Source organism: Acanthochromis polyacanthus, chromosome 5, assembly GCF_021347895.1.
Source record: "Acanthochromis polyacanthus isolate Apoly-LR-REF ecotype Palm Island chromosome 5, KAUST_Apoly_ChrSc, whole genome shotgun sequence".
Classification (NCBI taxonomy): domain Eukaryota; kingdom Metazoa; phylum Chordata; class Actinopteri; family Pomacentridae; genus Acanthochromis; species Acanthochromis polyacanthus.
Window position 1 is genome coordinate 40,409,718 of NC_067117.1, and position 24,805 is coordinate 40,434,522.

Below are 24,805 nucleotides of genomic sequence, written 5' to 3' on the forward strand. Positions count from 1 at the left end.
CACATGGTATTAAAGAAGAAGTCACAGAAACCAAGTGAAAAGGACATTTTTAATCCACTTTTATAAACCAACATATTTAATTTAGCAGCATAACCGGATGGTCTTGAGGTATTTCTAAATCCATACTCTGAATTTCATCCCACCCTCCCACTTCCAGTTGTCCCTCAGACATTCATCCAGACCCACACACCCAGCTGTGATTCACACCAGAAGTCCATACTGCACTAGGTCTGCACATACAAACACAACCTGACACAGTCATACACGAGCGGATGCCCAACGGACAAAAGGCAGACAGATGCATACATGCACACACAGACACATGTGAGTCCTGTTGGCTCAGTCCTGGACTGAGCAGAGCTGGCTCCTCATAGTGGCTTGTAAGGCAGGCACACTTAATGGTGCAGTTTTGGCTGTGGGAAAAAAGAAAATGTTGTAAAATATTACTTTCAGGTTTACAGCTGATTTGTATATCCACTTTAGAATTGTACAGCATAGCACAGAAAAAACAAACAAACTGGTGCCGAAAAAGTTAGAATCAGAAAATGGGATGGCTGGCTAAGACCATCAAAGACCAACCAAATGTATAAATCTTTACATTTGGCTGATTTTTCAACTCAATTTTTTCAAATTTGAGCTGATGGTAGCTTTCACTAAGCTCACTTAAATCCCACAGAGGAACTGTTTCTAACTGCTCGTTAAATCATAAGATGCACATCCCAAGACAGGCTTGCAGCTGTCCATCATGGCTACTAGGTGTCACTGACTGTTGCCATGGAAACAGCTCTTAACCAAAGGACAGATGGTAAGCTGGGAAACTTTTTAAAGATAATCCATTTAGAATGTTTGTCTAGGAGCCAAACTAAAACGTGACTACAGGCACCACAGACCACATGTCTGAGCACTGACTGCTTACAAGATGAGAACAACCTTGTTGCATTTCATCTAAAGCATCTTCGTTCATTTAAGTGTGAGTCCCTCAAACTGAAGTTCCTTTACAGAGGAAAGCAGCTGCAGTCAGCTAAGATCAGCGTCCCAGTAACACGATAAATTAAGTTTCAAAAAGTCAGCAAAAACTGCTAACACCATAAGTGTGCTAATACTCAAAAACATTACTCTTCTGTTGCATTTTCTTTCAAAATGATAGTTCAGATCTTGATCTTTGTTTTGCCTGAATTTCACTTTTAGAGGATGTTTCAGAGAGCAGAAATGGAAGTGTATAATAAGCGTCTAAACGGAGAGGAGAAATTTGTGCATTGTAATGTTAACTGTCCTGTCTATCCTTTTCACTACCCTAATTTTCCCTCCTCCAAACCTACCTTCTGTGTGCCCAGTTTCTTCTCCACACCCCCAGCCAGCCCCCCACCTTTACTGTCCTTCCAGGTGTAGAAGTTGGAGCGTGGAGAGGAGGAGGTGGCAGAGCTAGAGGAGGAGGAGGAGGGCAGGCGGTGCACTGAGGGTTTGGAGGAGGGGGAGTAGTCCTCCATGCCACCCCCCTTGCGTTTTTTCACCAGTCCCTGGTGCTCAAAGCCCCGTCCGCTGCCCTGCCCGTGCAATCCTGAGTCCCCCACGCCAGGCCGGCTGTGGGAATTGGTGGTGGAGGAAGGGTCTGGGGGAGAGGAGTGGCCCAGAGGGGCGTGTGTTCGTCTGCACATCCAGACTGCTTTGGCGGCTGGCGAGTGGGACTCTGAGGGGGAAGGCTGGGGACGGGGTTTGCTGCTGGGGGAGAGCGTGCCGTTGGTTTGTCCGTGTGGGAGGGGTGAGGAAATGGGGGCTTTGGAAGAGGAAACAGTGGGGGGTGGGCGGCCCCTGTCCTGAAGGACGATGCAGTTCCTATCGGGGCCTGAGTGCTCTCCTTCCTGGAACGGGGCTTTGCGCTTACGGAGGGCAGCAGCTGCAGCAGCCTCCTCTCGCAGCTTCAGCATCTGTTTGCTGGGACGCCCTACTGGATTCTTCAGTCGCCCAGGACTTCCCTGACGCACCGCTGCCAGTTTTCCCGGAGACGTCAGATGACCGCCCACGACGCTGCCGACGCTGCCCCCAGTGTTCTCTGATGGTATGGCTGTTGGGGGTCTTCCTGGCCCACGACTGGAAGAGGACGAGGAAGATGCTGTTTTGAGGGAGGAGCTGATGTGACTTCCTGTGCGGACCTTACAATGGAGCGAGGAGGAGGACGACGACGCAGAGGAGGGAGACGAGCATGCGATGGCCTTTGCTGTGGGAGGTGAGGATTGAAGGTCTGTGGCTTGAGGTATTTTCCTGGATGGAGAAAAAAAATAAATAAATCCAATAATCACTGTATCAGTTAGAAGAAGAAAAAAAAACAGTCAACTATCTGTCCTGAATGGCTGTTACCCTTTACTTACAGACTAGTCTTGTTTTAAAGCAACATTTTTTAAATCTTATCTTCAATCATTAATTTTTTAAGCATCTTATAACAAAATTCAACATTTGGAATATTAGGAATGAGTCCTGAGATATTACATTTGGAGTGGCACAGGACTTTTGCACCTCACAACTCTTTTATACATGATGAGGTGTGAGCTGCAGTGAAATAGAAGCTCTTGCTGCGTGTTGACATTAATGATGTCCAAGATGTCAAGGCTGAAAGTATTTTGGAATTTTACAAAACTGGATCTCAGACTTGTGTCTTATATTCTGGATGAGACACATCACTCCCGGTTCATTTATTACTGCGTCTCCTTAATCATGTTAGCAGCGACACATTCAGGTACAGCTCAGGTTAGAGGAGGAGAAGCTGCACCATGTGGAAACATTAACACGTCTGCTCCTCAGTACTCTGTTCCCACAAAATAATGGCAGCTACCTGGCATAACGATAAGACATCTGATTGTCTTTGTACTTCCATGTTTTGCTGTGCATGTCTTCTCCTTTAATCTGTGTTGCAATGTTGGATTGCAGTACGTTTATGTTTTGTTTATCTTGTAACATGTTGGAATTATGCTGTTACCATGACTTTGGATTTTTTTATCTGAAAGTCATAAATAAAATGATATAAAGTCCAACACAGAAGTGAGTACATGCCTGTGCAATATCACTTCAGTATCAAATAATTCAAGATTGTATCACCTCACTATAATTTAAACGAGTGTTTCCTCACATGAACAATCAAAAACAAACACTTTGGGACCTCAATTTACTATATGTTTTTCTGAAGAAGCAAAAAGGTGAATACACCTGGGATTAATGATGGATAAAGTCAGAAAGTCATCCAATGAGGCAGTCTGCATAGACACAGAAAACGAGCTGTGCTCTTCTGTGACATGGATCCACGTGGAAAAGAACTGCCAGAAGAATTTAAGAATCTGGATAGTAAAACTTTACAAAGACGGCTAAGAACACAGGAAGATTGATGAGCAACTAAAAATCAGCATGAACAAAGACAAGGCAATAGGTTTAGAACGCACCAATAAACCACTAAAAAGAACTAAGTACTAAACACTACTGTGGCTGTGTGAAAGCAGCAGGCTCTTTGCACATATTATTAATAAAAACTATATTAATTTAAGCTTCAAAGATGAGCTGCAGGTCCAACACTTTTCACTAAATCTAAGTGATCATCTCACTATAATTCAGATACAGGACTAAAATATGATCTTAAAGCAGCTGTACCAAAGTACATACATACCGGTAACCGAGGACCTGCACGGCTCTGAAGTGGCAGAACCTGTTTTTCTTTAATGAGCCTTTTCTATGTATGTGAAGGCAGTCAAGACCAGAACACAATCAAGAGAAATCTGTCTCTGTCTTACTGCCAACTTCACAGACTTCACTGCACCTATTCTGGGCAGCAGAGAACACCATCTGCCTCATCTAGTACTGACTAAGCAGTGGGTTACACAAGTTCTACTGGTGTTACCAATTCACAGCCTCTGATGTAACGAGACATCAGAGTCTGCAGAACAAAACACTAAAACTGAACTGGATAGATGTGCAAACAGAACGGTGCACTTCATCTAGCAAGATCCAGCAGTGATCACTCACCACTGGACCATTTAAATATGCCACTGGTGACTGAGAAATTTCAACTGTGTGTGTGTAAGCGTATGCCATTTAAAGTAAGAGCCAATTTGCATTTGTAGGCTGAACATTTGTAGTGTAGGCATGTCACCCATCTGGCGCTGAAATCTCATTTTACATAATCAGAGATTAGAACTCTTAATACTCCAGAAAGAAGGCAGAGATAATTGTGTCCCTCAGTAACTCTGAGGCATTACTTTGCTTTTTTACAGATTAATGCTAAGGAAAGGTTAGAAAAATGCCTCGTTCTGGCCTTTAAACGATTACATTTGTCCCATTAAAACCATGTGAAAACTTGCAAACATATTTTCAGTCGCCCACAATGAAAGATGAAATAATGGAAAGCATTTACAAAAAGGGAATCGTGTATTTCCTTCACAATTACCACCACAGAAAAGTGAGAAAAGCCAGGCAGGAATGAGGGCGTAGGGTTCTTACTTCCAAAGATGAGCGCTGATGTGCTGCTCCAGCATGCTGCCCAGAGCCGACCTCAGGTGGTGAAGCCTCCGGTCAAACGTGTAGATGCCATGACCCAGCGCATGGCTGCCAAATGAACACACCTACAGAAAAACACACAGCGCATCAGACATTATGCTTCACTTTGTGTTGCAATAAAACCCCATTGGACTGGTTTCTGCATTTTGGTGAAAACTAGTTCCGTCAAACGATTACACCCTTTAATCAGATTAATCATAGGGTTGCTGTGGATTCATTTTGATTAATCACAATGAAATGTAATTAATTTTTAATACATACACACACATATATATGGCATTCACATTTCCCATTGATAAATTCACTTTTGTTACAATCAGGTGACATCAGAAGATAATGGTATTAAATAAGTGTCTCCTCACATCACCTGCTGTAAAATTAACAAAAATATTTCTATTTGGTAAAATTTGAAATTTGTCAAGTTGAGTTTTTCTTTTATCCCATCTGTGTTTTTTTTTGTCTTATGCTGACATGTTACATTTCAACACAAAGAACATGTTGTACCAAACCAGACTGATTCAGTAGTTAAGGGAAAAGTGAAGGAAAATTTAAACTGTTAAACACTTTAGATAAACCCTGAATAAAGCCTGAAATCAACCTTCAAATTTTCCAAATCTTTATTCTATTTGTGAAAATGCCAAATAAGTAGAGCATTTAGTATCCAGCTCTAACATGTTCAGTCTGATATGGGGGGGGGGGGAGCACTGCAATCTTCCTTTATCTTTTGTTTTTACAGGTCACATTTTTAAAATCACAAATTAGAAACTGTGCTTTGAAGAATCTTAATTCTCTGCAGGACAATCCAGACCAGACGTTTCAGGGATTTGGAGTCATTCTGCACTACACACGGGTTAATTACGTTAAAAGTTTTAATCAGATTAATCATAATGATGGATTAATCTGCATTAATGTGGTCATTTTGAGTGAAAACCTTTACAAACTGTAGGAGACAACATAAAAATGAAGAAAAAGCAAGCTGTGACACCTGCTTTCTACGTCCTGACATGAATATGCACTTCGTCTGTAAAGTTCTACATAAAACACAATCCCAGTTGTGACACTAGTGTCCTCTCACTAAGCCTGCTACAGTTAGGATACTGAGCACCTGACTGCTGTGATCAGATCAATATGATGCCAGTTTAAGGCTCCACTGTGCACACCTTCACCATCATACGGGAGAAAACAGAAGACCCTGAAAGTCAGACAACCTCTGGAAGGCCAAGATAAATCTGATGAAACTGTCAGTAGCAGTCAGGTATGGAAGGCTCCACTGAGCGGAGCTGCTTAATGGTCAGCCCTCACAAGGAAACGCTACCTTTAACACTCAGACAACAGGCAGGGCTTTGGGACTTTTCAGACAAAGGCGATGCAATCTAAGGACCCAAATATAAAAAATGTGTGGTTTGCAGAAAAACAATCTTCGAGCATTTAATTAAAAAGAATACAGCTGGATCTAGAAGATTTTGAAGTCACACTGTGATGGATGTTCTCACTTGAAAAAAAATCTATATTTTTGGAACTAGGCAATGATAGCATATTCCTCCTGCAGCTCAGTGTTCAGACAGGAAAGAGGGTTGCTTTTTCAGGCATCTTTGCCTACTTGAAGACGACAACCGTCATCCAACGTGTAAACCAGAATCTGACAAAGATCATTGTTCATTTCTAGTCTTATTTATATGATTTGATCTTCCAAGAAAATGCTCAATGATCTGTCTCAATTTGAAAAGTCAGTTTTTTAAAAAACCTACATGTCTCAGTCCAAAGTGTTTTCTTCAAACAGAACTTATCATTTCTCTGGTATGATTTCAGCATCTGATGGTTTGTTATTGCTGTGGTTCACAGAGAGAAATTATCATCTCGTCTGTTCAGGATTTAAATTGATGTCTCTGTAGTGAATAAAATATAATAGTGTCTGTGTTCTGACATCTGTCATGTAAAGAATGTATAAAAATAAGACATCTTTCTGACTCATCTAAAAATCAGGCTTTTATAGAGACATGTGTATCTTTGTGTGGTACGTCTCACCTTTTGGGGGGTTCTTTTCCTTTATTTCTCATAAACATGCTCAAATTTTCAAATAACTTGCCCTAAAAGCTAAAACATTGCTGCTTTAGGATAACTTAAAAACTACTACAACACATTTTAGAATATGAAAATGTAAAACTTTGATTATCCCCTAAAACAGGTCTAAAATAATGCTTAAATATCACATTTATAGTAAACCGATACAGATTCCTGTGTGAAACACGGGTTTTGTTCCTCGTTGTGCTTCCCTTTTCAAACTACACAAAACAATCGGGATGTTGTAGCAGCATTTAAAACCATCACACCTAAATCTTAAATTCTTCCATGGCTGGCATCTGTTCAAGCAAAATAAGAAATCCCTTTGGCAGGAATTCCCTAAACCGCTGTAAGAACTACCCACCGCTAACGGTCTGGGATGTGCAGCTGAAGACGGGAACTGAGGCGGCTCCTCGGGTGATTCTGCCTCGCTTTCATCGCTGGATATTCGGCCATGGACGAGAGGTGAGGGGGCTCGAAGACCAGCCTCATCCTGCCGCTGCTTCTCCTCCTCTGTGGTGCTTTCTGACCCAGCTGTAGACCGGCTGGAAAGCAAAGTCAGTTAGCATCAATAATACAATAACATCCAGGAGTATGAACAGGTCTACCATCTACAGTATGGAACCTTACATCAGCACACATCCAGTACCCTAGCTGGATTAGTAGTGCACCCAAAAAACTGACTGTGAAAGAGTTTTTCTGTAATAAAATAAAAAGAACATCAACTTTCACATGTAAAAGTAAAACATGTCAACCCCTTCATGTGTTCTAATTTTTATAATTATGGTGTATAGTTCATGGAAATCAGAAACCCAGAATCTTAAATTACTTGAATAAGTACTAAGATTAATTGTTTTTTTTTTGTTTTTTTTAAGGATTTACAATACAGGTCCATTTACAGGCTCCTTTGCCACAAATTACTGCATGGAGTAGATCAGCCTGTGGCAGGACTGAGGTCTTATTTGACAGCAGCCTTCAGCTCGTCTGCATTTTAGGTTGGGTGTTTCATATCTTCCTCTATAATATCCCATATTCAGTTCTATGGTTCAGGTCAGGTGAGCTGGCTGGCCAATCAAGCACAGTAACATCATGGTGAGCAAACCATTCGCTAATAGTTTTGGCACTGTGGGCAGGTGCTACATCCTGCTGGAAAAGAAAATCACTATCTTTATGAAACTGATGGAAGCATGAAGCGCTCTAAAATGTCCTGAGATGCTGCGTTGACTTTGGACTTGATGAAACACAGTGGGCCAACACCAGCAGATGACACCAAAAAGCTTCACAGACTGCAGAAACATATCACTGCACTTCAAACACTTTGGATCCTGAGCCTCTCCACTCGTCATCTAGACTCCAGGACCTTGATTGCTGTTTACTCTCATCTGAACTTTGGACCACTGAACAACAGTCCAGTTCTTTTCCTCATTAGATAAGATGCTGCTGAAGTTGTCTCTGGTTCAGGACTGATATTAGGAATGCAACAGTTGCAGCTCCTTTCCTGAAGACTTCTGTGTTTGGCAGCTCTTGACAACAGCTGGAATGTTTTTTTTCAGCTTTTATTGACAGAAAGTGGAGGAGGGATCTGCAGCAAAGAGTCATGGGCTGGATTCAAACCCACGGCCGGCCACTGGGTCAGGTACTACAGCCCGTTAATGGGTCACCCACTCAACCTGTTGAGCTACCGGGGCGCCCTATCCCTGTTGCTTGTGCACCTTTTTCTACCACACTTCTCCATCCAGTCAACTTTCCATTACTATGCTCTGATACAACACTCTGCTAACAGCTGCCTTCTCAGCCAGGACCTTCTGGGTCTCCTGGTTCAGGGTGTCACTGATCATCTTCTGGACAACTTTCAGGTCAGCGGCCTCCTCCATGAGTGTGGTTGTGTGCACTGAACTAAATCAACAGACAGTGTATTTATACTGCTCGAATAGTCATTTTCCTTACACAATCCATCCATTATCAAGCCGGAATATCTGGAGAAAACCCACACATGCACAGGGAGGAAAGAAAGATCCCAAACCAGGACGTGAACCAGGGATCTTCTAGCTGCAAGGCGACGGTGCAAACAGTGCATTCTAACCACTGAACCACTGTGCAGCCCAGTTTTCCTTATACTCCAAAGCAAATATTCTAAAGTTTTGACTGGATATTTGATTTTCAGTAGCTATAAGCAATCATCATCACAATAAAAACAAAAAAAGGCTTGAAATAAGTCACTTTACATGCAATGAATAACACACTCAACAAAACTGACAGAAAAAAAATGAGCTTTTCATGATAATCTCATTTTCTGAGGCACTAGTATACTCAGAACTGATTGTGGGTTAGTCTCATAACTTTGTTCTTCTTGTTTTCAATTTTGAAGTCAGACAAAACATGAGGGCAACTTGTTACTTTCTTATGCAGGGTTTTAGAAGCAGCATTTTGCAGCAACCAGATCATGGACAGTAATGGAATCCTACATCCCCAATCAAGTCATGGTAAACCCAGTTCAAAGACAAACACTAAAGCTTAAACATACTTTGGTGGACAGCCTGAACAGGCTGACATGTTTGCAGCCAGTCTAAGTCTACCACCATCAACCTGGGCTGTCAAGAACAGTCCTTTCTACTAGAACTGAGCATTTTCAAAGAGGCAAGTGCAGACAAGTTATTCATTCATTGACAGTGAAAATTGAGAAACTCCACAGTACTAGGCAGAGACAAAGAAGACAAATAAGAGAAAAGCAGTGCAGGACAATATGAGCGAGTGTGTAAGACTCAGAATTGAAAGTGAAAGCAGTTATACTTTGTGATTACATTCTGCTGTTCTTTAAAATTTCGAGGTGAAGAGCTTGGAACGGTGTCTGTAGAAGTTGTCACATACAGCTCAGACGAGATCAGTCAGCTGTAGGTGGAACACTTGTTCAGTAGGTGTACATACACACTTACATATGTACTGTTACCGTGGTTAATGCTGCCTTCCTGCCTACTTCTCAGGAGTTTACCCCACATCACTGCTATGATGTTAAAAATTTGACTTAATTCATGCTAAGGTGAAGTCTTATAATGTCTAGAAATCCTGTAGCGGCTACACTCGTGTATGCATCATTAGCTCCAGTGTGGTTTCCAACCTGAAAGCGGGGAGGCTGGCCAGAAGTCTCCTGCAGTGTGGAGCGCCGGCCTGCTCTCTGGGGGGCTCAGGGCTGGGGGACCGTCCAGTGGAAGAACCTCCATCCAGGGCTTGGGCCCCTTTCTCCCGAACCTTGGTCTTGAGTTCCGCCACTAGCTGGTCAAAGTTCTTGCTGCGGCCCACCACCTTCCTCCGCTGGTGGATGGAGTGAATCTGCAGAGGAGCATACAGAAATAAGTCACCGTTTCATTTTGACTGGACGAGTTTTTCTGTTCGTTTCAACAGGTGGAGGTGAATGGTCTGCCATGCCAGAAGGTGGCTTTGGTCACAAGATTCCACTGCTTTACGTTGGAATTAGACAGCCCTGGGTAGGGTCTGTCTGTCTGTCACATTACTCGAAAATGGACCAACGGATTTGGATAAAGGGAAGGTTAGAAATGTGACAAGGACCAAGTGATTAGATTTTGGCAGTGATGTGGCTTATAGTCTGGATTCACGAATTTGTTAAAGATTTCTGTATCATTACCAGATAGCAGCACGGCGTCACTGTAACCATGACAACAAGTAAACACTACATCAGCTGATTGTGATCCTACTACAAATCCACCGCTGAGGACCACGAAAGTTTATAAAACTGTAACCATGAATAATTCCTACTTTCTAAAGAAAATTTCAATAGTTTGAAGACATTTTAAGGTAATTTTGGACATGTTTTTAGTATTTTTTAACCCTTTTCAGCCATCCTAGACAAGTAACTCTTGCTGGACAGGTTTTGAACAATTAAAGAGGACTTTTTTTGAGCAAGATTTTGACACATTTGAGTAATTTCTAGTCATTTTGTACAGATTTTGGGTAATTTCTGACAACATTTAGAGAACACACAGGTCAAATTTGAGTCCTCTAAGCCATCCTAAATGTTTAACTCATTTTGGACAGATTGTGAAAAGGAAAGGAGGATTTTCTGAGCAAGTTCTGGACAATTTCTAAAAATCCTGGACAAATGTGGAGATTTGTTAAACATTTCTGTATCATTGCCAGATGGCGGTATGGAGTCACTGTAACCATGACAACCAGTGAAAACTACATCAGCTGCCTGCTGATGATCACATGATTGTGATCCTACTACAAATCCACCACTGAGGACTTATCCATCAGAAATGATACAAGGAACAACTGATTAAATTGTGGGGATGTTTCTGACTCCCATCAATTCCCGCCACCCACTACATAATTTAGGTCACGTGATCCAGTATCCGTACATAACGTACACATGTACAGCACATGCCTGTGCTCAGTGCAGGGTCATTTTGTTTGTGGGTACTTCTATATTAAATGGACACATTCTATGTTGCGGTGATTTCTGATCATCATTAACTAATAAATAAATGCTGCACTTCTGACAATGTCATACAGGGGAATGGACAGCCTTGGAGGGCTGCGCTCTCTGAGTGCTTTTCTCGTTTTCTGTCTGCTGCCATCAAACTTTAAAACTGGGTTCACTACATTTTTTTAGAAGTTAGAAAAACAAAAGAAATTCCAGCTTTTGAGCATACCAACAATCTCCCAAATTTGACCAAGGTTCTTTGCAAAGAAGGGAAAATGATTTGTAGATTTTCATACGGTGTCCAGTTTCTATTTAAGATTTCAGCTATGGCTCAAAAACAAATCATGTTCACTGGCAGGTCACACGTCTGTGTTGGATGTCCCACTGTTTGAACACAGCAGAGAGAAACAGAAACAGTTGATCATGTGTCATCAAAAAGAGCTAAATCTGATCTGCCCCACAAAAATCTCTAAGTAACTAACCAAGCAGTTTTTTAAATAATTAAATACTTTGTTGCTGACATGTTAAATGACAAAAAATATGACATCTCACATTTCTCACACCATAGAAGTTGAACTCAGCTACTGTTTGATAGTAAATGACTGAAAGGATTTTAAACTTGCACTCCTGCTGTGTCACTGTATTTGTGCATCACGGTTGTTTAAACAACACATTTCCAACTTCAAACATGAATGCTAAATTGATAGTTCAACTGACACATTTCATCCATTGCAGGTAGGAGAGGAAATACAGCCACCTAATGAGAGTCTGTACACCTAGGATGTAGGGTGTTTTCCTGTCACTCATGTTATTTCCTCTTAATCAGGTCATCCTGTCTCTGCCCGGCTGGATGTGGCCTCACACTCACTTCCTCCTTCACATACACCAACCACCATATAAGGATCCTTCCTGTGCTGGGAACCATTTTCACCGCTTAGTATTGGTCTGATCAGCACAGACCAATACTAAGCAGCTGCTCATGCATAGTCGGTGTCATTTTGCCTCTTGATAAAGCACACTGTAACTCTGAAAACTATTTATGTGCAGACATACTATTTCTACAAACTTTGTGATATAATCCTTGGAATTGGTCGGTTACGTCTTGACACCTTCACTTTTGTGTCACACCCCGACGTACACGACACCTCGATATGCGTGGGTGTGTGAGGACTCATTCAGCGCTGCTTGCAGCTTTAAATCTATTTTGCTCTCGCTTTTTTTCCTTCAGTTAGGACAGCAGACCTCATCTTGTGACTCGACACATTTCAGTAAGAGGCAAGATTTTAAAGGCATTCTAACAACAGGATCACACAAATAAATGCTAGCTGTAAACACCAGGTTCGAAACTGTTTTACAGATAGAAGATCCCCAGTTTGCATCCCAGCCTTTCCGGGATCTTTGTATGGAGTTTGCATGTTCTGCCTATTCATGCATGGCTTTTCTCCAGGTTCTCCAGCTTCCTCCCACAGTCTAGAAACATGCTGAGGTTAACTGGTGATTCTAAATTGTCTGCAGGTGTGAATGTGAGTGTGCTTGTTTGCCTCTATGTGTATCCCTGTGATAAACTGTTACCCGTCCAGGTGTCCCCTGCCTTCACCCTCAGTCAGAGGGATAGACGACAGCCCCCCCATGACCCTAAGAAGGACTCAGCGGTGTATAGATGACGGATAGATGGGCGTTTTCCCAACAGAATCTGAGGGCTCACTGAATGAGTTAAGGAGCATGAAAAAGATGTGAAATGACGCTGCATGCACCTACAGGAGAGTTTGAAGTGTCACGTCACACCACCCTCCATCACCATCATCAAAAAACAACATCACGAAATCTTTTGAAGGATGGTGAGCATCTCTGTGATGGACCGGCAACCTGCCCAGGGCGTTCTCTGCCTTCACCCTCAGTCGGCTGGGATAGGCTCCAGGCTCTTGTGTGGTTTGTCTGTATTCTTAAGTAGACCACAGTCTGTCTGCAGTGTACTTGTTCAAAACATAAAACTAAGGTCTGCATACACTTGTACAGACCCTGTATATCATGGCAGTCTTGAATTTTCAGTGACTCCTCTCAATCTTAATTTTCTGTGATGCAGACACATGCGTCCTTGTCACAAAAAGTAATCATGCATTGTAGTTTTATCACAAATTTACTTTAGGTCTTCTAGAAATAGCCAAAAAAATTGCCAAAAATATATGTACAGCAATGCTAGTATTTGTGTGGACGGCCATTTTCACTTCTATGAAGCACTTTTGGTAGGTGTCCACGATTTGGTACACTGTTAAATCTGTTGGCCTTCTGACATAAAATCATTTCTTCAGCACAGTCCACAGGTTCCTGATGGGGTTTCAGTCAGGACTTTTAAAATCTGCATTCTAACCTGATTTTGTCATTTCTTTATCACTCTGATGTGCGTCTGTGGTCAGTGTCTTGTTGAAACACCCAACTGTGTCCAAGCCGTAGCATTCTGGCTAATGATTTTAGGTTTTCCAGAGAACATGGAGGTAATCCTTCTTTATTTCATTTGCTTTATGTAAAGCTCCAATTCCACTGGCAGCAAAACAACCCCAGAGCATAATACTGCCACCACCATGCTTTACGGAAGGTTTCATGTTCTTGGGGTTAAAGGCCTCACCTTCTCTCCTCATATCGCTGGTCACTGTGGTGAAATAGCTCAATTTATGTTTTTTACGACTATAGAGCTCTGCATCAGAAGGCCTTTTCTTTGTTCATACATTCAGAAGCAAACTTCAGTCGAGCTTTAAGATGTTGCTTCTACAGGAAAAGCTTTCTTCTGGCACAGCAGCCTGTCAGTCCACAGTGATGTAAACACGCTTGACTATAGACACTGACACCAGTGTTTCAGCAGCTTCTAATTCTTTTGTCGATCTGCTTTTTGGTGAATCTTGGTTGAGCTAGCCAACTGTCTAAAAGCAGCAGGTGAGAGCTTGTATTTTCTTCCTGATTGTGGCAGAGACATACAGTGCCTTGTGAAAGTATTCGGCCTCGAACTTTTCAACCTTTCGCCACATTTTAGGCTTCAAACATAAAGATATAAAATTTTAATTTTTTGTCAAGAATCAACAACAAGTGGGACACAATCCTGTAGTGGAACGAAATTTATTGGATATTTTAAACTTTTTAACAAATAAAAACCTGAAAAGTGGGGCATGCAATATTATTCGGCCCCCTTGCATTAATACGTTGTAGCGCCACCTTTTGCTGCAATTACAGCTGCAAGTCGCTTGGGGTATGTCTCTATCAGTTTTGCACATCGAGAGACTGAAATTCTTGCCCATTCTTCCTTGCAAAACAGCTCGAGCTCAGTGAGGTTGGATGGAGAGCGTTTGTGAACAGCAGTCTTCAGCTCTGCCCACAGATTCTCCGTTGGATTCAGGTCTGGACTTTGACTTGGCCATTCTAACACCTGGATACGTTTATTTGTCAACCATTCCATTGTAGATTTGGCTTTATGTTTTGGATCATTGTCCTGTTGGAAGATAAATCTCCGTCCCAGTCTCAGGTCTTTTGCAGACTCCAACAGGTTTTCTTCCAGAATGCTCCTGTATTTGGCTCCATTCATCTTCCCATCAATTTGAACCATCTTCCCTGTCCCTGCTGAAGAAAAGCAGGCCCAAACCATGAGGCTGCCACCACCATGTTTGACAGTGGGGATGGTGTGTTCAGGGTGATGAGCTGTGTTGCTTTTATGCCAAACATATCGTTTTGCATTGTGGCCAAAAAGTTGGATTTTGGTTTCATCTGACCAGAGCACCTTCTTCCACATGTTTGGTGTGTCTCCCAGGTGACTTGTGGCAAACTTCAAACCAGACTTTTTATGGATATCTTTGAGAAATGACTTTCTTCTTGCCACTCTTCCATAAAGGCCAGATTTGTGCAGTGTACGACTGATTGTTGTCCTATGGACAGACTCTCCCACCTCAGCTGTAGATCTCTGCAGTTCATCCAGAGTGATCATGGGCCTCTTGGCTGCATCTCTGATCAGTCTTCTCCTTGTTCCAGGTGAAAGTTTAGAGGGATGGCCGGGTCTTGGTAGATTTGCAGTGGTCTGATACTCCTTCCATTTCAATATGATTGCTTGCACAGTGCTCCTTGAGATGTTTAAAGCTTGGGAAATCTTTTTGTATCCAAATCCGGCTTTAAACTTCTCCACAACAGTATCTGGGACCTGCCTGGTGTGTTCCTTGGTCTTCATGATGCTCTCTGCACTTTAAACAGAACCCTGAGACTATCACAGAGCAGGTGCATTTATACGGAGACTTGATTACACACAGGTGGATTCTATTTATCATCATCAGTCATTTAGGACAACATTGGATAATTCAGAGATCCTCACTGAACTTCTGGAGTGAGTTTGCTGCACTGAAAGTAAAGGGGCCGAATAATATTACACACCCCACTTTTCAGGTTTTTATTTGTTAAAAAAAGCATAAAATATCCAATAAATTTCATTCCACTTCACGATTGTGTCCCACTTGTTGTTGATTCTTGACAAAAAATTAAAATTTTATATCTTTATGTTTGAAGCCTGAAATGTGGCGAAAGGTTGAAAAGTTCAAGGGGCTGAATACTTTCACAAGGCACTGTAACTGTACCACACACTGTGTACTTACAAACAAATGTTTGCATAGATTATTATGGGATATGTAGGTATTTATGGCTCAAACGGACTTTACTACTTGTTCAAATCAACAATTTGCATTTTCGGATCTTTGCAGAATTCCTCAGACTTTCCAATGGTAGTGTTTAAGGATAAGAAGTTTATAAAATGGGCCCTATTTAAACTGGCTCAGAGGAGTCACCAGCTGTAGTCAATCCTAATCCCTCACAAGAAGTTGAGATGCCATACCTCTAAAAAAAAACCTGACTAACATAGCTTTGCACCAGTACAGTAAATCTGCCAAAGAACCAAAATGCATGATTATTTCTGTAACAAAGCCACATGTGTTGCTGTTTACAGACATATTTTATATATGTATTAACAGGATATATCTCTGTACAGCTTCTAATTTTGAACTACCATTTATTATTAGAACTAACATTTACTGAACATGCCATTTCAGGTCTGAAGCTGTGTCTGCTGACAGTCTTTCATCCAACTGCCTCATCAAAAATTGCACTTTACCTCAAAATGGCATTTTTTCACCTGATTAACTTACCAACCGATCAGTACTGTCACTGCTCTTAGTCTTCACAGTCCACTCCAAATGGAACTACCTTAAGTAAAACTGCAACCGAAGGCATCATCCAGATTTGTTCTTTAAATTGTGGGACCGACACACATCAGTAGATAGCAATGAAGAGTGTACATTCAACATTTTTTACAAAGAGCTTTTTCTGTCAACTGTCTGACAATGCTTCGGCACCAAAAATATCTAATCTGTTGGCTGTTGTCTCAGCCAAGAAGAGACCACAAACTCACAGCCAACTTTGCTGCTCTGGTGTGTTTTAATTGGATCGAAAGTGAAAGGGGGAAATTAGGTCTCTCAACCTACTACTAAAATACACAGAAAAAAAAACAGAACTAGAAAAAAGCGTCACAATCTGAGGCAAAATAGCAAAGCATTAGTCTGTGTGTGTGTGTGTGTGTGTGTGTGTGTGTGTGTGTGTGTGTGTGTGTGTGTGTGTGTGTGTGTGTGTGTGTGTGTGTGTGTGTGTGTGTGTGTCTTACATTGCATGTCAAAAGGCGAGTGCAGACTTTCTTCCTGTCGGGGTCGAGAACGCCGCAGTGTTTGTCCAAGTCACACTCCCTCTCTGAGGACAAATAGAGACCATCTCAGTGACACTACCACAGTCAATGAACAGCTTAAAACATGTCAGTATCTCTGAATCCACACACTGTGTCAATATCATCACCAAATACCTACCTTCTACAAAACATAAGTAATTTACAATTGCCAATTTTCAAGCTGGCCGTCTGTGTTTTTGATCACTTGACAGGCAGTTTCAGTCACACTTTTCAGTAATCCACTACTCATGTCTAATAGAACAGAAAGGCTTCTATTTTAACCCTTTGATGCACAAAAGGGGTGAAAAGTGACCCAAATCCAATGGAAAATGGGTATTTTCTGATCCATTCTGCGCATCAAACGGTTAATTAACAGCAAATTTACACCGGCTTCCGAACAGACTCCGTTTCACTTTTGCTTTCTTGGTGACCACTTAACGTCTAACAAGACTGAAGTTCCTTTCTTTGTTTTTATGCACATTTATTGTTTACTGGGCTGCATGTACCGCTAAAACATGTGACTACACAGCTACTGTGCATAAATGCATCCTGTGTAGGTCCTGAGAGGACACTGAGCCTGAGCTACCAATGAGTTTTCCCTGAAGGTGAAGCACTGTCTCTGTTCAAGCTGTGAACTGCTGCACATGTAATTCTATAATCTTATGACATTAGATCATTTTACTACTTTCTCTTAAAAACTTTATGTATGATAAACAAGACTGTGAGTGTTTTTCAGATAAACATGACCTGTAGAACTGGCTACCACACTACCTACCCAAATGCTGCTGTTTGTACTCACTGGAGGCCACTTTGTTGTAGGGCCGGGGGATCCGGTGACCTGCCACCGCAGAGGGCTGCGAGGAGTCCTTCCTCTGTGTCGGGTGTCTGTCACTGGGTGAAGGCCGACCAGGCGGAGTGCCTCCATGAGGCCAGGGAGGGTCTCTGAGTGAAGGAGGTGGAGAGCTCATGGGAGGCTCCAGAGGCGGCGGCTGTTTGAATACTGATGACTCTGTATGGCTGCTGTGGGAGGACTTCTCTAGCGGGGAATGTCTGGGTGACGGAGACGAAGGACCAGCATGAAGTTAACTTGGTGGGATATGGTACAAACTAAAAAATAGAACAACTGCTGCATTAAATAAACGTTTAAATATTAATACCAGCAGTAAAAACCTCTCCTTGCATTGCCATCCAGTAATTACAAGCTGAATTGACAAGTTCTAAAATTTCCATCCAAATGGTTCTGCTGGATAAAAACACTAACACTCTAAGAATTTAAAAAGAAAACGCATACGATGACACGGTCCTTAACTTGCCAAGAGTTTTGTAAACCAGAGTACAAAATTAGCAAAGTAAGACGTTTTCATGGCCGCTGCATATCTGTCTTCTCAAATGACTGAGGAGCAACTGTCATTGTATACACTTAATATTTTGAAAAAAAATTGACCTATGAGAGATCAAATGTTCAACCTCAGTGAGTTTCAGAGGTGCTGTAGTGGGACTTTGTTGCTACTGAACAGTGGAAAGCTAGTCACTTTCCAATCTTTATGCTAAGCTATCCATATTAGGCATAAGAGTGGCATCATTGATGCCATCTAACTCATGGTAAAGTCAAAAGTACATTCCCCAAAACCTGAACAAGAATGACTTTAATTCAGCTACACTCACACCCTTATTTTTAACATCATGGTTGGGTATTGAAAGACATTAACTGCACTAATTCTATCAGTCTGGTAATTTACTTTAATGGTACTCTTAAATGTACTTTTTCCATTTGTTTTTGTTTGTTTGTTCTTAAGTGGAAAAAATAAACTAAAAACAGAATTCAGAGTGCTTTATTTTCTCATATATACTGTAGACAAATTAACCCTTTAACCCACTAATGCTGTGTTGATGGGAATAATCAGAGCACTGTGGAAAGGTTTTACTCACAAAATAAAATATTCTGCAGTGTGTTTCATTCGACTGTCCAACATTATATTAGACTTTAAATCTCCACCTTGAACAGATATCAGGTAAATGTGCGTTGATAAAACCACTTTCACTTTGAACAGAAAAATTACACTTTGTTTTTTGTTTGACAGTACTTTTACTGTGTGATAATAGTTTTAGTGACTAATATATCTGAAGTTATTTTTCTGCCACTAACACCAACATTCATTTAGAGAAACTGAAAATAAAGCGAGGCAGAGTTTGTCTGTCAAATCCCTAAATCCTGCTGTTCTATGCTGAAGGTGGAACTGAAATTCTGAGCTACAGTTCAGATGAAGCTCTGAAATTCACACAGAATTTCAGAATACAGCCACAGTTAAGCAAACAGCTGGACTACGCTGACTTTTAATCACTGCCTATGTTTGTATAGTTCAGTTACCTGTGTGAAGGGGCTGCCAGCAAACATAACAACCTGCTTACTGAGGGAGGAACTACGAGCTAAGCAGTCAAACTGAACATTTCTCTATCTGTATCTGATGAATTTTTACTGAATGTTTAGACAGATGTGCATGTTTTTGCTCTTCCATGCAAATGATTTGTTATATATGTGGCAAAGAGCGTGTTCTGCATCAACTGTAGTGAAGTGTGATCATACTTTTGAACGTTTGTCACCTGTGTGTGAGGCACTGTGCTGCAGGGGAGTGACAGAGAGCTGCTACATCTCGAACATGGTGTCTGTCAGAGCTACAGGATCTCATTTGAATTTGTAAAGTGAAAATGTATTATAGACATAATCGACCCTGTGGTATTTAGAAGCTCGTTCATACTGCGGCTCAGTACCCATCCCTATGTGACATTTCATTCCATGATCTCTGGTCTCTGGTCTGAACTTTCTCTGTTCTTACCGTACTCCATCCTTGGAGTTCTTGGAGTGTCTGAACTGAGGAGGAGTGGAAGGTGAGGATGGGGCTGCCCGCAGCTGCCCGACGCCCTGGCCTCGACCCTCCCACGAAGAAGCGGAGGCAGTGTTGGTCCCGTGAGAAGGAGAGTGGCCGTGATGCGCTCTCTGCTGGGGCTGAGGTGCAGGGGTGGGGGAGCGCAGCCGGGCGTACAGCTTGGCCAGAGGACCATGTCTCCGCTCGCAGTGCTTTTCAAATGCCTGTGGTTTCACAACCTGGCCACAATGGCTGCACACCACCAGGTAGAAGTCATCATGGCCCGGGTAGAGGCCAAAGATGGACATGTCTGAAAGGAGAGTGGAGGTGGGCAGTGATAAGAGATAAAACAGACAAATTATAATGCTGTAAAGAGAAAACATAGCAATGTGACTTTGAGGGACCAGGGTTGATCTTCTTACTTAAAATGAGGCACTAAACTTTCACAGTTCTGATAAAAATTAAAAATACAGCTAAATACCATTTAGGAACTAACAGTGACCCAATATTCAAGAATCTGACAAATGTATATGTGTGGGTCAGTCTGTGATAGATGATTAATAATGCTACAAAGTACCAATTTGTAATCCTTCAGTAGATGTCGACTAAATGAGAACAAGAAGAAAGAACAGAAAACTTGTGTGAGAATGTGTGGACCTCTGCTCTGCCTTCTTTTTCAGTTGTGAAGCAGATGCAGAAAGACAGACTGTGAGAAGATGAACACACTTCCATCCACACACATCCTACTGAGGTGCTCTTTGTGAGTTTTCATGTCATACTCTGACACACACACACACACATGAAAACACACACGGGCAGCGTCTGTTGGACAGCTGCGGCTGCAGACAGTCAGGCGAGGTGCCAGAAGGTGCCTAAGCACAATACTATCCTGCATTAATACTCGTCCAGGTCTCTGCAAACCAGGGGCTTTGTTTAATTACTGCCTCTGGTCAAAGCAGGAGCCTAATGAAAAGCTGTAGTACAAATTATGAAGACTTTACAGGTCAGTGCACATGTACAGCAACACAAGAACACACAAAGAGTGTATGATTATCAGTCACTCTTTTTTGTTTTCAGACATCCAGAACAACAACAGTCTTGACCAGGTCTGGTAGATGTTGGTGTGCAGACTTACCCTCTTTACTGAGGGACATGGCCTCTGCAGCCTTTTTGCCATTCTTGCTGCAGTCATCCAGATCAGGCCCTGAAACATTACAGATTACATACGTGTTCAAGAAAACCCTTGGGAGGTCTGATGTTTTCTACATGTTTTACACCAGGTTCATCAGCAACACAAACAACAACTTCTCTTCACACATTCTGTATACTAACAGGCCCTGAAGCTGTATTATATAAAGGACTGGTTTGCAGGCCAACTGCTTCTCAACGCACGGCTGCTGCTTATTTTTTTCTGGTCATCTTTAGTTTGCCAACAACTGCTAAGAGCATTGTGTGGTTGAGGAGGACTTTATTTGATAGTTATGGGCAGAGGAGCACCTGGAGGGATGCCAGACAATGAGTGAACGAGCATACTTGGAGCAGGGAAGGGCAATAGCACTTTTTGGGCACAAGTCACACATTTTGGGATTCCTGTCGAATGCTGAAATCCTATCGTCAGTAAAACGGAGGCGGCGACACTAACGATCAAGTGGGAAATTCAAGATGAAGCGAAAAGAACACAGAGTAACGTCTGCTCATATCAAAGGCTGGGCCAGCATTTACATGGTGGCAACAGCATCAGACTCCTCCTCCGTCACCGGTGTCTACTCTCAGTCCTCCGGCTGCTGCTTACATTAGCATGCTAACGCTAACCGCCTCGTCGTCCACGGCTAGTTTGCCTGCCTGCTTTGCTTGCTAGCCTAGCTTTCCACGGTAAGAAGTTGCTTACCCAGCCATCCACACTAGCCTCCTTCCGCTCTGATGCCACCGCTGCCCGGCTGCTTTCACTAAAATGATACGCATCGCTTAAGCGCTGGCAGCCCGCTTCACGGCCTCAGCGGTGAAACACAACTTACAATGGTTACGCCTTGCGACTATCATTCATTTTTTCTTGAAGACAGCGTATGCAGTGGGACCTGGAAGAGAGCAACATGTTACCCACCCAGCGCTAGGACCCGGCAGGGTCTTTGTTTGGGTAACATGGTTAGCTCTGTCCTCCGTTTCCACGAAAATAAACCCCGGATCTTTGGTTAAATGACTTCGTAGCTGCCAGTGTTTGCGTCAAGGTGCTTCCTTACCATCCGCCGCTGTCACGCCGGCCCAGTCGGCCCAGGCAGTCCAGCTTTGACCCACGAAATCATCGAGGCTAGGCACCCGCCGATCCAGAGCAGCCATTACTTTTACTGCGCGTTCACGCACCGCCATCATCACTGCGCGGCAAGCAACTTACGTCATACCTCGCGTTCTCGACAGGATAGGAACTTCCTGCGTGCGCGCTCTGGAGACACCCACACAGAGAGGCAGGGACTGGACCACAGACTGTCAGTTCTATCTTTTATGAACACTTTACAACAGTCACAAGTTCACTTCTGATTCTTAAAATACAAAGATTTAAAGTAATAGGAATTCATACAAGCTGATTTCATTTGTCGTTTGTTGTTATGAATAAAGAACAAACACACGCACTACTACATGAGCAGCAAAAAATAACCTTTTTTGTACACAAATATGTGTAGAAATGAAAAAAATACACCAATTCATAGCCAACGAGTTAAGACCAGTTCATGTGTGTATAAGATTTAAAATCAGATTATTCTAAGAACTGCACATTGGATAAAGAAATCAAAACACAATGAAACAGATGAACCATCTACAACGAAAAACAGAAGTAAAATATAGACAGAAACTCAGGCAAAAATAAGACCAGGGTCCATCTCAGTTAGCAGAGCTTGCCATCCCTCACAGAAAATACAGTAATACAAGTTTCTGGTGCTGTGCACATTTATGTTCCCATTAGTTCTGTGCACTCCATCATCTAGATGCTGTGACCTGCTTGATATAACCAGAGACACTGAAATCAACCAGGAGATTACAGAGTGTCAGTTAGGGTTTTTTTTTTTGGTCTTAGATTAAAACTCTATTGAGGAATTCCAAGCGTGTGTGTGTGTGTGTTGTCAGTGGCAGAGCATCTTTCCAGACATTTGTGCAACACCACTATCTTATATGCTGAGAGAATTGAGTCTGCCATAAAAATAAAAGTGGACATCAGAAGTATTAAAAAAAAACATCTAAATCTCAGTAGTCAAATATGTACTGACTTTTGTTGCATTGATTTTCTACTGTAGAGCCTCAATTTTTACCTAACATAAACTAGTCCAGAGAAGACCCAAGCATGCACAGCGAGAACATGCAAGCTCCATGCAGAAAGATCCTGGGAAGGTCGGGACACGAAACGGGGATCTTCTTGCTGCAAGGCAAAAGTGCTAACCACCAAGCCGCTGTGCAGCCCCATGGGAAATCTCATTAACTGTATCTTTTGTCTTCACAGATTAAATATGGCTCCATCAAAAGAAGAAAGAGTTGAGCTTGTACTTCTCAGTGGATGCGAAGGAAAGATAGGGTTATGGTTAGGGTTAGTAGGGTTAGGATTCGGGAAGTGATTTTTGGGGCTGGCATGAATTTTAGCCATGACCAATTCTTTAATTTTGGTTGATATATTTGGTTGTCCAGAACAGGGTTTGTCCATGACACTGCCCCTTTCTTTTCAATTTAAAATCATTTTACATTAACATCATATTGCACAGTGGTGTACTTGCTTTTTTTGCATACTTGTTCTGTTAATTATGGAAATAAAAGTAGTCAGATGAACATTAATGTGGTCATCTGTAAAGAGAGGACAAGCTGGGAAGTTGTTTTTGCTCATTCCTTGTTGGCAATGCAACCTTTGTAATTAATGCTGAGTCTCCAACAGAGGTGTGTCTCAACATGTAAAAGGGCTGAAGGAAAGATTACATATATGTGAGTATACATTCCTTGTGCCTTCCAACATTAACAAACACAAATTGTACAGTATAAGCATAGCTGCTTCCTCCTGAAGCCCTGGCTATTAGTCTAACTTCAAAAAAAATTAAGTTCAGCTTTTTATTATTACTTCCAGGAAGATGGATTAGTGGGGGGTGAAAATGGTGTTCCTCATACACCACAGTGCAACAAAGAGCAAAGAAAAAGGCATGTAATAGTTTGCAAAGTTACAATGGCATGCTGGGTAACTTCAAGCAACTAAAGAGCTCTCTAACACTGGCTAATGTTCACAATCCAGCATCAGGAGAACACTGAACAACAGCTGTGTGCAAGGCAGGGCTGACAGGGCTCTCCAAAAAGAACCCTGCTGTTCAGCTGTAGTTTGCTTAAGATCATGAAGAGAAACCAGAAGACTTTTAGTAAATGTTTTGTTAATGGTTAAGACCAAAATCATACTTTTTGGTTTGTTAAATTTAGAGAAAGGGAAACAGTCTATTGAATAGAGAGGGGTTTTTGGCTCTTTGAAGGAACCGTTCCTGTCAAAGACTGGCTCGCTGTTATGTTCATTTATTTTTTAAAAGTCAACCAAGGATAACTGGTTTTTATCAAGAAAACAATCTCTGGTAGCAGTTATAAGATACGACATGGATCAGAATGATTCAAACTCACACATCCAACCAATATATACTCTACTGAGCTTTATTTACATTTTTTACATACATTTAATTCTTATTTATTATTTTTTATATTTTTTTCTGTAATGTTAAAACTTTCTAGTGTGGTTACATTGTTTTTGTTCTTGTTTATTTATATCTATGATAAATGGTGGTGTAGTTGTTTGTTGACCCAAACTTCAAAGAGATATTTTTCTGATAGATGTAGTACATTGTGCTCTGCCTTGCATGTCTTCTCCATAAAAGTGCATCCAAATGCTGCTATGTTTCCTTTGACTCTGGCTTATTTTGTGTTTTGTTTTTTTTCCGTCTCTAATGTCTCCTCCTCCCTGATAAAGCAGTAAACGTGGCTCCTCTCCAGTCTCCAGTCAGCTGGACTCGGGCGGGGCTCACACTCCTCCTCTAAGTTAGTTGCATGTAGAGCTGTATTCACGTGAATGGAGCTGCTGTGGACAACTCAGACTTGGAGATGTCATTAGACGTTTACGTAAAGGCAGCGTGGACAGCTCAGACTCATTGAGTACACAGGTGACGT

At 41.9% G+C, this 24,805-nt stretch overlaps 1 protein-coding gene across 3 annotated transcripts; it reads right to left on the reverse strand.

The window, feature by feature from the left end:
* Positions 1 to 35: 35 nt before the first annotated feature.
* On the reverse strand, positions 36 to 22,018 carry atxn7l2a (ataxin 7-like 2a). Of its 3 annotated transcripts, XM_022206404.2 has the most exons (10): positions 21,874 to 22,018; positions 20,772 to 20,840; positions 19,607 to 19,946; positions 17,572 to 17,822; positions 16,716 to 16,798; positions 9,713 to 9,924; positions 6,962 to 7,142; positions 4,480 to 4,601; positions 1,320 to 2,259; positions 36 to 413 (listed from the first exon to the last, which is right to left on the reverse strand). In XM_022206404.2, the coding sequence occupies exons 1-10, from the start codon at positions 22,001 to 22,003 to the stop codon at positions 396 to 398; spliced, it is 2,346 nt and encodes a 781-aa protein (XP_022062096.2). In that variant the 5' UTR covers positions 22,004 to 22,018; the 3' UTR covers positions 36 to 395. The 3 variants fall into 3 exon arrangements, with proteins under 3 accessions (XP_022062096.2, XP_051803989.1, XP_022062097.2); XM_051948029.1 differs by lacking the exon at positions 36 to 413 and having other exon boundaries at positions 420 to 2,259; XM_022206405.2 differs by lacking the exons at positions 36 to 413; positions 21,874 to 22,018 and adding an exon at positions 21,525 to 21,760 and having other exon boundaries at positions 420 to 2,259.
* Between the last annotated feature and the right edge of the window lie 2,787 nt (positions 22,019 to 24,805).

Bases quoted from the DNA above. Each gene is read 5' to 3' on its own strand.
- atxn7l2a (XM_051948029.1), bottom strand. From the start codon at position 22,003: ATGATGGCGGTGCGTGAACGCGCAGTAAAAGTAATGGCTGCTCTGGAT. The intron at 16,799-17,571 runs GTGAGTACAAAC...ATTTGTCCTCAG, and splicing joins CTACAACAAAGTGGCCTCCA to AGAGGGAGTGTGACTTGGAC. The intron at 7,143-9,712 runs GTTGGAAACCAC...TTTGCTTTCCAG, and splicing joins GCCAGCCTCCCCGCTTTCAG to CCGGTCTACAGCTGGGTCAG.